General features: G+C 34.7%; 1 protein-coding gene across 1 annotated transcript in view; it reads left to right on the top strand.

The window, feature by feature from the left end:
• The window catches only part of LOC137926891 (C-Maf-inducing protein-like), a 35,558-nt gene that overhangs the window by 17,638 nt on the left and 4,210 nt on the right, over window positions 1–13,710 (top strand). The window contains exons 3-11 of the mRNA XM_068770627.1: window positions 4,149–4,277; window positions 4,672–4,722; window positions 4,805–4,876; window positions 5,480–5,569; window positions 8,901–9,139; window positions 10,135–10,353; window positions 12,064–12,334; window positions 12,734–12,832; window positions 12,914–13,069. Of these exons, the coding sequence (XP_068626728.1) occupies window positions 4,149–4,277; window positions 4,672–4,722; window positions 4,805–4,876; window positions 5,480–5,569; window positions 8,901–9,139; window positions 10,135–10,353; window positions 12,064–12,334; window positions 12,734–12,832; window positions 12,914–13,069 (1,326 nt within the window). The remainder of the gene's footprint in view (window positions 1–4,148; window positions 4,278–4,671; window positions 4,723–4,804; window positions 4,877–5,479; window positions 5,570–8,900; window positions 9,140–10,134; window positions 10,354–12,063; window positions 12,335–12,733; window positions 12,833–12,913; window positions 13,070–13,710) is intronic.

Here is a 13,710-nt window from a genome sequence, read left to right as displayed (position 1 = left end):
AAATATTTTTTTCATGCAAATGCTCCGACGTCAAATGGCCCATGGAATGCCGCAAGAAACTCAACAGTCAATCCATTTTCAAACTTAAGCAATAATTACAAGTTTACATTTATAAAAAGATATTGTGCAACAGACGTAGACGTCAGAGCAAACTGTTTAATATACAGTAATGAGATTCAAGCTCTTGAAATTATGCTGTTCTCGTTTAAATTAACATATTTCTATAAGGCTGTTTTAATTTGTTATTTTTAGTTATAAATCGGCGAGTCAAAAGGAATTACTTGCCGTTCATTGAACACGTTATTGCTTATATTGACTAAAGAATTTATAACGTTAAGACATTTTTGACTATTTTGACAATTAAACTGCAAATAACTAATTTGAGTAGTGTGAAGTAACTACTTCACGCTAAAAATATTAAGCCAATGTTCAGATGTTGGACAAGTGTTACCATTTTCACTTAAATTAAATGTGAATATCGGCAGTTAAAGGTAAATAAATTATTAGTTACTTTTAATAAAATCAAAATTTAATCTCAATAATTGATGTTCGGTATGTTTCGTGGGTTACGAACATTATTATTTGGTACTTCTAGAGCAGTATTTCATTTATAAGGTTTAGATCTATATTCTTGCTGCTATTAGATAAATTCATTAAATTAAAGCGGTACAATTGTGGGAAAAACCGTTGTGTAAATGATATATATAACGACCTAAACTACCTATTTTCTCGTACCTATTTTCCTCTGTACTTTCCTCTTTTATTTATATGTCTATTCACTGCAGCAGCATTATTAAGTTGATCCGAATTTCTCTCGGATATTCAACTCATGCCATTTAAAAGTACAACTCAAAAGAATTCATATTATTTATTAAACTTAAAAAAACACAATGACATATTTAATATAATTTTACGTGCAATATGAAATTATATAAGTTTGTAAAATGAAAAACACATCAAAATTTATTAAACCGTAAAATTTATTTCACAGATTGTCCTCGACAGAAATTTGTACAAATCTGTTTAAATAACTTAACTATAATTGTTTTTGAACGTATTCTTTTTATAATAACTAATGAAATCCATTATAGTCAAATTCAATAAATATAGAATTTATTTAATTTAGAAATTATTGACGTCATAGAGTTGAATAGTCACTATAATTATATATTATTTAATTTATTACATTGATAAATTATATATATGTTATTGATATTATAACGAATATTATATTGATATGATTATGTTAATAATTTGCGTCTGTAAATGTGGTTTGCGACATAATGCATAAATACATTTTTAAACTCACGTTTATTTATTTTTTTCTAAATTTCGAAGTCAACCGCAGTTTGTTTGGCTCTCCCCCGCCTGCTTCGCGTCGTAGGTAGTGACCTTTTGTGGGTGTAATTTCATGAAACCATTCTTGGCAATTTTGAACTTTACATAAAAATATTCTGGTTAACAGTATTATACTTATACGATCTATAGTTTCAAATAATGCAATTTTTTTTAAAATGTACGCTCTCTCAACCCCACTTAATCCATTCTTAGCTGACCTCTACTTGGTGAAGGTTAAATTTATAACAAATTTTAACTATGTAAACCTTATGGTCCTAGAGATATCGCGATTTAGTCACATAAAAGAAAATTATGTATATTTATAACGTTATACATATTTACGTAACGAAAACTGCACCGGCAACTTAGAGGTTTAAGAATAAGGTTTCCAAACATAAGTTATGGGTTTGATCCCTGATGAACGCACACTATTTGTGAAACATATTGCATAACAATCATTTTTGTCAGCGGAGACTTATCGTAGGTAATAGAATAATTTATGGCTACGAGAGTAATTGTCGGAACGCTCTGGTCTCCGTACGTCCTATGTTAAAATACACAGTTTAAATTTTGTGGTACCAAAAAATACTCAACACCGAATCTGCTTTATCCACTTTAGATATATTAAGACTATTCCCGGCTCGCAGAAGCGACTGTGCATACAAAGCTCTAGCAAAAGTCCACTAATAAATTAGTATTCCATTAGCATGAATTTTAAATAAATAATCTAACACAGCTTATCATATTTTCACAAAAAAATTGCTATAATTCGTTTCGTATTACTTGGGGGAATAATTATATTTCATACATAAGCAAGCATAGAAATAAATTTGACAATGCAAAATAAACTTCAAATTTATTATTGCTTTATCTACTTAGGATCATTTACACGATCATTTATGTAGGTCATGAGAAGAATGCTAGGAGAGCCTAATTTGATAATAGCATCGTTAAACTTAAAGCTATGAGGGATCCAAGCGCGCTGCGAACTAAGAAGAGTCCATATTAAACTGTGACCAGGTTCATCTTTTCTTAAACACATTTTTACAATATTCTAATACAATAGTAGAGCGGTTTATTCCCAATCTTCATCATCAGTTAAGAAATCCTTAACACTATAATAAGATTTTTTAACAAGTTTTATGACCTTAATTTTCATTCATTCATTCATTACGTCTGCCAATAAACACCCACGGCATAGACCGCCCCCAGGGACAGCCACAGTCACCGGTCTTGCGTTGCCCGCATCCAGCGACTTCCCGCGAACTCGGCTATGTCGTCTAGTGGGGAACCTGTCCACGATGCGTCTAATGGATTGTGGTCGCCACTCGAGAACTTTCCGGACCCAACCGCCATCGGTTGCGCGAGCGATGTGCCCTGCCTACTGCCACTTTAGACAGACAATACTTCGAGCTATATTTAAATACATTTTAATTCAGAGGTATTACATAGAGATTTCCTGCTTTTATGAAGTAAGATAAAATAATAAAATAAACGAGATAAAATAAATAACAACGAACGAAAATATAATAGGTTACGCAACAGTATGCGATGAACGTTCTGTGTTGTAAAGAGAAAGGCGTCAAGGCCCTTGGGTCGCGGGTCGGGTTCGCATGCAGGCTCTGACGTCAAGCACAACTTGAACACGGCCCCCGCGGGAGCAATGTCCGCGATGTCGCCGCGTTTCCGTAACGTAAATCGCCTCCCGATTGCCCCTCGACCCCTTTCCAATTTTCAATTCGGCGTTTTATAATCTATTTATATGTATCATATGTACGATACGTACATTCAGAATAATTGATGATAATAATTATATATTATCATTACGTAAAATAATATTTCTGGAACCATTGTCGAACAGAGTACACCATGCATTAATTAAAAGCAAATATAGCAGGTAAACATTCACCCCTTTAGCTCTAACATCTATAACCTATCACGATGTAATATAAGAGATGTCCACCATTTACTGACACAACAATATTTGGAACCATAAGGCGTAGAGATTTACTAATTTGTTAGGAATATTCAGAGTAGAAGACAGTTAGTAATGTATTTTACGTAATTCCTGCTGCAAGTTGGTTGACGGAATCATATCTTCAAACTATCGCCCTTATAGATTTAAAAATTGACCAGAATATTATTTTGGCTTGTTTAACATTACCAAGAATGGATTTTATGAAATTACACCCACAAAGCAGCTGGATGTTGGCATCGAAAGACTGGTCATGGCGATATATAGGAAAAGCCTGGGCCATGCAGTGGGCGTTTATCGGTTGCCATGGTGTTGACACCCCCAAAAAGGCGGCGCGGACCACGCGAAGTAGAGAACGGACAGCTATTTATTTGTAGATGCAATCTATCTTTTATTTACATGTGTATCATGAGTAACACTAAATAATATTTATTTGTCTATATGAAACAGAGCAGGTTGTAATAAGTGACAAAGTAAATGTAATAATAAGTAAAGTAAATAATATGTAATCTTTATATTTAGTACATAAAATATTTTTATTGTATTTGTGATAATATCCAGATATTTAGTTAAACCAAACCTACTTTTATTCGCATAAAATGGTGCTCATGCCTTAAGAGGTTTGAGAGGAAATATAAAAAATGTGCGGCACTAGAAAGTGACCCAAAAAATAATTGATATTTTTGCCAGTTTGAAAGACAATATAATAGAAAAAGCGTACATTAAATACATTGTTTTATAAGTGAGGTTTTGCGAAAACAATTGTACGAATTGTCTAAACGGGAAAAACATATCATAAAATTTATGTAATACGAATGTGAAACTTTATTTGCAGCCATCCGGACTGCTAGAGCAACCGCTATCATATAGCTGCATGCAGGAAGTGTACTGCATATCGCGATGGGACCCCGCCAGAAAATATTGTTTGAGGATCGTTATGCCGCATGGCTCGCTTTTATTACAGGTTACACATTTTAACTAACACCACTTTTAACTTCATTTCGCCCTCTATATAGAGATATATCTCTTTTCCGTTCATAACATAAATAGTACATTATTTTACTACTCAAGGAAAACTAACTGCAATACGAACAATGCAGATGATATTACATTATATCAATTAAATTCATAAAAACGGAACATCTATTTTTCTTTTATTTAATCAAATATATACATTTACTTAACAAGTGATTGAGCAAAAACGTGGAATTGTTATATGTACACATGTGTACATATAACGATCCCAAATTTTTGCACCAAACCCCTAATTAAAGATATTTAAGAATGAATATACGCGGTAACACTTAACATTTTGGTAGATTATACTTAAGTAATTAAAAAGTAATTTTTATTTTCAGGCTAACGATGCTTATACACGAGACCAATGGTTTTATTCCATTATTTGGAGAGTAAGTATATATAGTTTTACACGAAGTTTTCCTTGCAATTACACGCAACTAAACAAATTCATTGTAACCTTATTCGTTACAGAGAAACATGATAAGGTATCGCAATTTTCTAACGAAAACGGTGAGGAAGGAAGTCGTTTTAAAAGAGCTCAAGGTTTGTTTCATTTTATACTTATCTCTTATTAAATCATATTTATATAATCACTATCTCTAGATAGACAATCTTGGTAAATGAACACTTGAGTGGCTTATGAAATGGAATTATAACGACAGCAACATATTATTTTACCTTGGTTCTTTATCAAAGCTTCTGAGCTTGATAATAAAATATTTGTAAATAATGTAACATAATCATTTATACATATATATATATATATATAAAATGTTTTTAATTTAATTATAATATATATTTCTGCAACCGCTTACAATTTGTCTCAAGTAAAGTTAGATTAACACAAATACATTGCTGTTATCACAAACAATCATAATGGAAAAATGCAATAAATAACGCAGTCAACATTTTTATTTTTATTATCTTTTTTTCGATAATTTGCAGCGTATAATGTAACAGGTGTCTTATTCTATAAAAGGCATGAATGCAATGACTCATTTCCTTTGGAATGTATTAAACTTATCATAGTTATGCGTAAAAAAATATGAAAGAATATGTAACCTTTTTTAAATGCACAAACATTTGTTTATCATTAAAATTTATTTTATAATTTCGCTTACCCCGCATATGCTGTAACACCCGCAGAATATGGTAGACTTCGCCATGACAACCCCTTTGCAAGATGAGAGCGTGACTCGAGCGCCTCTGCAAATTTTAACCGACCTACTGTCCGAGGTAAGTTGCAATATATATTATTACAACAATGAGACTAATAAAACTTCGGAACTTACATAGGAAAAACCATAGTCAATTTAAAATCAATTAATATAAACCGCAAAAATTTAAATCCGTCTTTAATGGTGAAAGGATTTTGAATAATGTTATTTATTTACTTAAGGCGCTATGACATCATACCGCATATAAATAATAAAACCAGAAGCAATTCCAAAGAAAACGCAATATGATTATGAGGTTTGCTAACATTGATCTTTAGTTCTGAAATTTTATTAGTTGTTGATCAGTTGCAGCGCAGCGGTATGGACAACGAGTTGCGATCATAGGTCGCGTTATGTAATTCACACTCTGTGCATTAATCACTACTAACAAATAAGTTTCCAGAGGATGGGCAGCAACTTTTTCTTCGCACCGTAACACCACACTGCGATCGCCAACCCGCGTACCAAGTGTGGCGATTATAGTATATCTCCTCATAGATCTTTGAAGGAGGCCGATGACTTGCAGTCGGCGTCTATGGACAGAAGTGTTCTCTTCTCGTTTATTGATAAATGTCACATATTTTTCTATTTTTTTTTTTTTTGCTATGATAGACCGATCTACTACACTACTACCGTTTCTGTGCTATTGCGTTGTCTTCGCTCTAGATGCCGCAATACCGATGTATAATTTAATATTTGGGGACAATACCTTATTACTAAACATGTTATGAAATGTTATCGTTTATAAAATGATACTGTATAACTAAATAAGGAAGTTTAAAATAATTATTAATTTTTAATTGCTGACCGAAATATATATGAACGATTACAAATGGAATAAAAAATTTTTGTTACACTATATATATATATATATATATTTGTGAAAAAAAAATAAAAGCTAGCTTAAAACGCCGTTTTAATAAAACACGATGAAAACTTTTTGGTTAAGAAATAACAAGCAGCAAGTGCAGATTCATGCTGGTTTTTGTATTTGCAAAAATAATCCATTGTTATAACACGTATGTACGTATAGGTTTATTCTACATTGAATTTCAAACAGGGGTAAAAGCAAACCAGACAGTTACCCGCTTGTTTATTCATGCGGGAAAAGCCTTAAACTCTTGTGACGTTACATGCGTCATAAAGAACATCCACCTACCCACCGTATAATATTTAAATACATTTACTGTTAATTTATTATAATGAAGATGTTTAAACGCTGACACTAACACTTGCCTATAAAATAATTGACCTAATTTTTGTTCTTTTATTATAAAAATTATTAAGTCCATATTCGAATAATCTTTAAGTATATTTTCCTAATTAACCATTTAGAGCAACAAACCCATTTTTTCAATATGAACCGATACTTCCATAACGAAAATATTTCATAACTCTATTGTTAAGTTTTTTTTCCTGGTAACACAAAATACATATCAGTTTAAACTTTGCGGATGATTAAGTGAGTAAACTTGACTAATCTGGTTGAATTTATATTAATAAGTAGACATTATTAATTACGTTAAAAATTTAAATGTATCACAACGTCACTGCCTATTAAATTTTTTTTTATATCGATTTAGTACAGCATAAGTTGTTACTAGTTATCTATTGTGTCTATCTTGACTCTGTGTTTGGCACTAATCGGTGTAACATAGCTCCTGAAGATGCCCCGTGGAGGGGTGAAACACGTGTTGAGTGATTTGATGGTGGCAGTTTTGGAATTCGCATTGTTTGCCGCATACGCATTTATCAGCGGGCGGTGCATTTTGTTGCACGACTACCACTGCATGTGCGGAAGTGGCTAAATATTGGTCCTTTTCTTACTTAGGATGGACGACTTACTACTACTACGACTAACGCCTGATTCCATTAAATACTAGTTATCTATATTATTAGCATTATCATTATGTTATTAGCATTGTGATTTTTGACCTCGACCCAAAATTATTTTTAATTTATATCAACCCCCGAAAGCAGTTTTAGCCTTTAGCGGTAGACGACTGAGACTTAGAATCGGTCGCGAGTTCGATTTTCGGAATACAATCTTATAATAAATCACATTTTGTCCATTAATGATATGGGATTGCCACTGCACACAGACAAGTTTTAAGAGAATGAACTTTGATGAAAAGAACTTTTATTCTACTAACAATAAAAAAACGCGAAAAGAACAAAGGGGTCTAGTCTTATTTGATTCATGTACATGCAACGTTTCCTATTTTTTTAAATTAATTATTCATATATAATACAACACTAATAATAATTAATTATTCATAGGTAATATAAGCTATCGATAAGTTTCAATTAACCTTTAGTTGGGCAGTAATGTATTTAAAACACACTCTGGGTCATGCTCTCACACTGGATACTACGTCATAATTTAACGGTTAAGCATAATGACAAGGAATCATAATAAATTACTTGTCAAGAGCAAATGACGCATTTGTTAGTCTCCTCAACGCAATATTATGGTTACAAAATACATAACAAAATTTATTCAATGTATGTTACATACTAATTTAAAAAAAAAACTATATTATTCATTTTGTTGAATAATTGCTCTTTTAAAGATTGTAATTATAAACAAAGCACCAAAATACCAAACAAACAAAACTAACTAAATGGGTCAAAGAATATGTCTTATACTTAATATTTCGTGTTCTTAATTTGAAGATTACCTGAAAATTTCAAGGCATAACTAGACTTCTTTCATTAATACAGTCAGACCCTAGTCTAATATTTCTTTGATTGTTAATCTAAAAAGCATGCATTAGACAAAAAACTAAAAGGTTTTATTTAGGCTTAACATGTATAATACTATCATAGTAATATTTTTTTCGTAATTTCGGCCCATAGACACCCACTGCAAAACACAGGATTTCTCCAAAGATATCTATGGGAGGATATACCATAATCGCCACGCTCGAAAGGCGGGTTGGCGATCGCAGTGTGGTATTGTGTTACGCAGAGGACGTAGCTGACCATCATCTGAAAACATGATATTAAATAAGAAACGCGAATAATTTTTTTAATTTATACAATAAGCATAATGTTGAATTATGTAATAATGGATTTTGGATTTTTTTTTGTACACATATTCATGATATTTTACAGAGTTTATTAGAATTTTATTTTGTCTGTTAACTAGTAATATATTTATAAGACTTAAATTCATTATTGAAGAAAATAACTGTGTCAAATTGTTTGACTGGAATCGCCATCATTGTCATGTTTGGTCTTAAGGATCTCTTCATTCCTGACTCGATCGTAAAAAAACCCGAGTAACAGGCCTTGTGGGTGAAAAGTGTGAGCTTAACTGGCTTAATTTTACAATGTTGTGTTAACAGAACAAGGATAGTTCAGACTGGGAGGAGTGGGCGGAGCAGGTGACGAGCAACGCGGCGCCGCTGCTTGCAGAGCGGTGCGTGAATGGTCAGCTGTGCGCTTTATTGGCGCGGCTGTGCCGTCGGCGACCACGCGCTGCTCCACTGCCTGCACTGGCACCACCCGTGCGACGCGTGCTCACCCGCAACGTCGACTTTGGCAAGGCCCCAGACGCCAGGCGATTTGTACGCGATTATATCAGGTATATATATCTGTAACTGAAACGGTTCTCCGCCGACTTCGCAAACTCTTTCAACGCCTCCTCATCCCAGGCATAGTTTTGTACAATCCGTTCTAAGGAGACATATATGCGTGTGTCTTATGATTCTTGAGCCATCTATTAGATATATACAAAATACATACTAGCTGTCCCCTTCTTGCTTTGCTAACTTAATGAAAATCCTTCTAAATTCATTCAAATTCTAAAAGATCTATGGTTCCAAATATATCGTGATGATTTAATACGTAGATGGAAATCTCTTATATAGATAATTGAATATTGAAACAAGATATACTCAACTTACGGCACAACTAATATTATTTCATTTAAAATCATTTTATTGGTTGGAACCAGCCTGCTTCCATCGCTTTCAGATGATCTTACAGCGGTCATTTGTCAATATTGCGGATGGAAGTCCTTCGCTGCGCTTGACGTACTGTGGTCCCAACTCCTGAACTTTAAGGCCTCAATTATCATCTGTTCTGCGCGCTAGATTGATACCTTTAAACTAAACGTAGGGCACGTTGGCTTTCTGGTCCGTGATATCCACTCCAGAATCTTGAGGCCCCAGCGGCCAACCATCCTGCGCACTATGTGGCCATTACACCAGTGCCAGTGCACTCTTCAATCCGCTATATCCGTAACTTTAGTTTGCCATTCACATGACACTTTCACATTGACATTCCTCATCATTTTCAACATGTCAGCCGATGGACATCCACTGCAAGGCACAGGCCTCCCTCGAAAATCGCTAAGATGATCGGTTTCAGGCTGCCCGCATCCAGCGACTTTCGGCGACCTTGACTGTCATGTCAAAGTCGCCGAAAGTCGCAAGTCCACTTAATCATGGATCGAACCAGTTCCGGATCGCCCCTAGAGAGCCTTTCCGCCCCAACGGCTTTCGGTTGTACGAGTGATATGACCCGCCGACAGGCACTATCTTTCGGTTATTTAGTATAAATTGCTTGTGTTCTAAGTGCGTTGAGCGCGCACAACTCGGGACCGAGCCTCGTGCGTCGGTTCGTGGCTGTGGCGCACGGCGAGCGCGCCACCTGCCCGCACCCGCGCGCCGCGCCCAATCTCGCCGCCGTCGCTCTCGCCGCACTCGACGACCACTTCCGAGACTATCCGATGCCCCACCGCTGCGACGATGCGGAGCACGAAGTTCTTTGCTTCGCCGATATATTGGAACACATGTGAGTCACTAAACAGTAACAACAGTTTAATAACCTCTATCGCCGCTCATTGACCACAAACCTTTGCCCAAGCCTACAGATAAAGAGAATGCCGTTCTAAATACTGTTGCTGAATAAATATACAGCATAATCTTCATATGCTCATATCCTTATGCCCATAGCCTGGGGTGCAAAAAAAAACCGGAAATTCAGCCCTGGCTCATACCGAGGTAGTTAATAGTTTTCGTGCGTTAAAATACAATGAATTATTAAATCATCAATATTTAGAGAGTCAAGTAATAATGTCTAGTTGAAGACATAATTTCGAACTCGGCGAATGTGTCCAACGTATCTATAGGTTGCGTGTCGAGGCTCGGACGGCGCAAAATGATAGAGTCCTTGCATTCTTAACGCGAAAGAGCTATACGCACTTTCGAAAGGCAGTTTTTACATAAAAACAACGGAGTCGAAATCAATTACATGGCACCCGTAATCTCTTCCATATTTTGAAAATTATAGCTTTTTTTTGTTCTTTTAGCGTAACATCTATGTACAGTTATATTTTTGGGTCACGAATTTAGTATCTCGCTGATCTTAGCCGGCTTTTAATACCGAACATCACTGTTCTTGTGTGAAAGGAGTTTTTAAACTTAAACTACATTTTTCAAATTTAAATTAAAATTAGATTTCTTCTTAACCCATACACCACGCATTTAGATCGTAATTTTTTAGCCAAAACATGCAATATTATATTTAACATTGACTAACGAAACATAATCCAGAGGTGTTACATTGCATGATAGGGGTAGACAAGCTTTAATTTATGAAATTAGGAGATCGTGAAATACAATAAATTAATTATTTCGGCTGATAAGTGACATCGTCTGTTAAAACCACATGTCTATGATATCCTTTCTGTTGGAATAAAAGTTTATTTCTGAAAAACCATAAACAATTTACGCCTTATACAGGCAGTGTTTGGTATGTTTATTAATTATTCTTAATATTATCTACATAAGATCATTTATAGTGACGACCTGCAGACGTCATAAGAATGTCAGAAGAATCTAATTTGATACAACAATCAGTTTAAACACTCGTATATTTAGCCTTCATCTTAATGCTACAGGGATTGTATAAGCCCCCTTATCGGAATTTTTTCATCCACCTTCTTTCATTTGGACAAGAGCCTACAATAAACTCTGACGGATTTTTATATGGCTATTTCTACGATATTCTTTATACTTAATAATAGAGCAGTTTGTTCCCAAGCTTAACTGTCACTAATTCCATCACGCCGTAAGTGGAATTTCAAAGGTGTTTTGCTATAAATTTAAATTTATTAAAGATATTTAAGAGATATTACATTGGGGTGGATTATAAAATCGCACACAGTTGCCCACAAATGAGGTACTAATTTTATAATCTGAAGGTAATAACAAGTTTGTCTTTATTTCTAAAGCTAACCTTATGTACATCGGCCATTTATTAGTATTATTAATATGCTCCTTGTAACTTTACGTCTATGTTAGCCCGAGAAAAACTACGGTATCGACTATACTAATTACCTCGTTATTGAGCTTTACGCATTTAGTGTTTTTCTGTTTAAGTAATAAATTTTAAGAGTCGTCCTCAGAAATTTCCAGCTTTTATAAAATAACGACGGTCTGCCGCTCACGTGCTCTTGAACTATTACGTCGGTATATTTAAAGAATAAGAATTTTCCGTTAGGTGCGAATATGAAGACTGGTTAGTGGTGGTCGGTGCCGTGCTACAGCCGGTGCCGCTGTGCGTGGGCGCGCTGGGCTGTGCGCGGGTGAGCGCGCGGCTGGTCAACGTGCTGAGCGCACTCTCGCGTGACTCCCGTTGCGCCGCTCACGGAAGCTTAGCACCAGCGCGTGCCGCCCGTCCCTCTCCGCCGTCCTGGCTCCGTGCCGCAGCACCCTCCGAGCCCTTACTGGCATTACCACATCAACAACTCTGCCAACTATGGGGTTCGATGGTAACGACTTGTTTACAATTACTTTTTCGGTATAGAGTATACAGACGTTTTACGTGTAAAAGATTTAAATCTCTTTATATTTTCTGGCAAATGAGCAAAAAAAGGAAAGCATTCACCCCTTTAAAGCTTTAACAAATATAGGCAAAACTAAAAATGAGTGTTCTACACACAAGTGTTATTATAGAACCAGTCACACTAGCTGTTCTCCGCTTTGCGTGGCGAACACTGATTTTTGCAAATATAATTTCATAAAATCCATAGCATTATTTTTTTTCAAATATCTTGTGTTTATGCCAAACTGCCTTTTTAAAGATCGTTCCCTCAACCTAGTTTGCAGGTGGAATTTCGTAAAATCCTTTAAGCCGACCTCTTGTTGATTACTCGATTATTCTGTCTTAGATCGAAAGTTTGCTGAACTGCTGTTGTAACCGCAAAAGCTTCCTGCAGAGTATGAGTAAGCAATTGCCAGACTTCCTATTGGTTGCTCTCACGGAACACGTAAGTTCTATTATATATTGTAGTTCAAAACGTCATAGGTACTTTTTTATCTTAAATATTAAAATATACTTTTCGGTTTAGCCTGCCGCCTTGGAAGCGTTATGCCTAATGCTAGAATGGGAAGTTGTCAGCGGTGAACAAATACAGTTAGAAATCATCGCCGCCCTGCAAGGCACAGATTTAGGACAAAAATACTACAATGATCTCTGTGAAAGACAGCAAAATCTTCAGAAACTAGTAAGTCATATCACGAAAATACAGCTTTGATTTAAATAATGTAATATTATGTTTATAATATTTAAAGGATTATTTATGTTTTAATCCTGTAATTGAAAAAAAATTGAACAAAAAAAAGATTTTGTTTTTTGTAAAATTGTCAAAAGTAACATGCCGTTACAAGGCTGTTATACAAGTTTGATTAAAAATACACTACATAGTAAGGAACATTAAAACACTGCGGCTTGTAGTTCACGATGACAGTTGCATTAATGAGTTCAATTCAAAAAAATCAAGAAAAATAAGATAAACAACCTTAATTAGTCATAATCATTACTTATGTTTATACCTTTAATATAAAAACTCAAAAGATTACTTTTATTAATTGGTTATAATACGTAAAATGATATTTCGTCTGAGTACAACCTTGAATAGATAAGAAAAAAATTGCAATAAGATAAAGCAAAATTATGTTATAATTTTTACTTTATTTGAGGCAACACCGTCAAGAGTAACCTTTTTGCTTTTTGCGTTTTAAATATCATCATTGGTAGGATGTTAACAGCGGGACATAGTCCTCCCTACATTTCCAAAATGGCTGGCTAGAAAGGAAAATAATAATGTTTTTACATTCATATTAAAAAGAAACTAATATTATAGTT

This window comes from Battus philenor, unplaced genomic scaffold (assembly GCF_028537555.1).
Source record: "Battus philenor isolate CCGP_79_NKW_IND1 unplaced genomic scaffold, ilBatPhil1.0.hap1 SCAF_3, whole genome shotgun sequence".
NCBI lineage: Eukaryota > Metazoa > Arthropoda > Insecta > Lepidoptera > Papilionidae > Battus > Battus philenor.
This window is presented reverse-complemented; position numbering and strand designations above follow the sequence as displayed.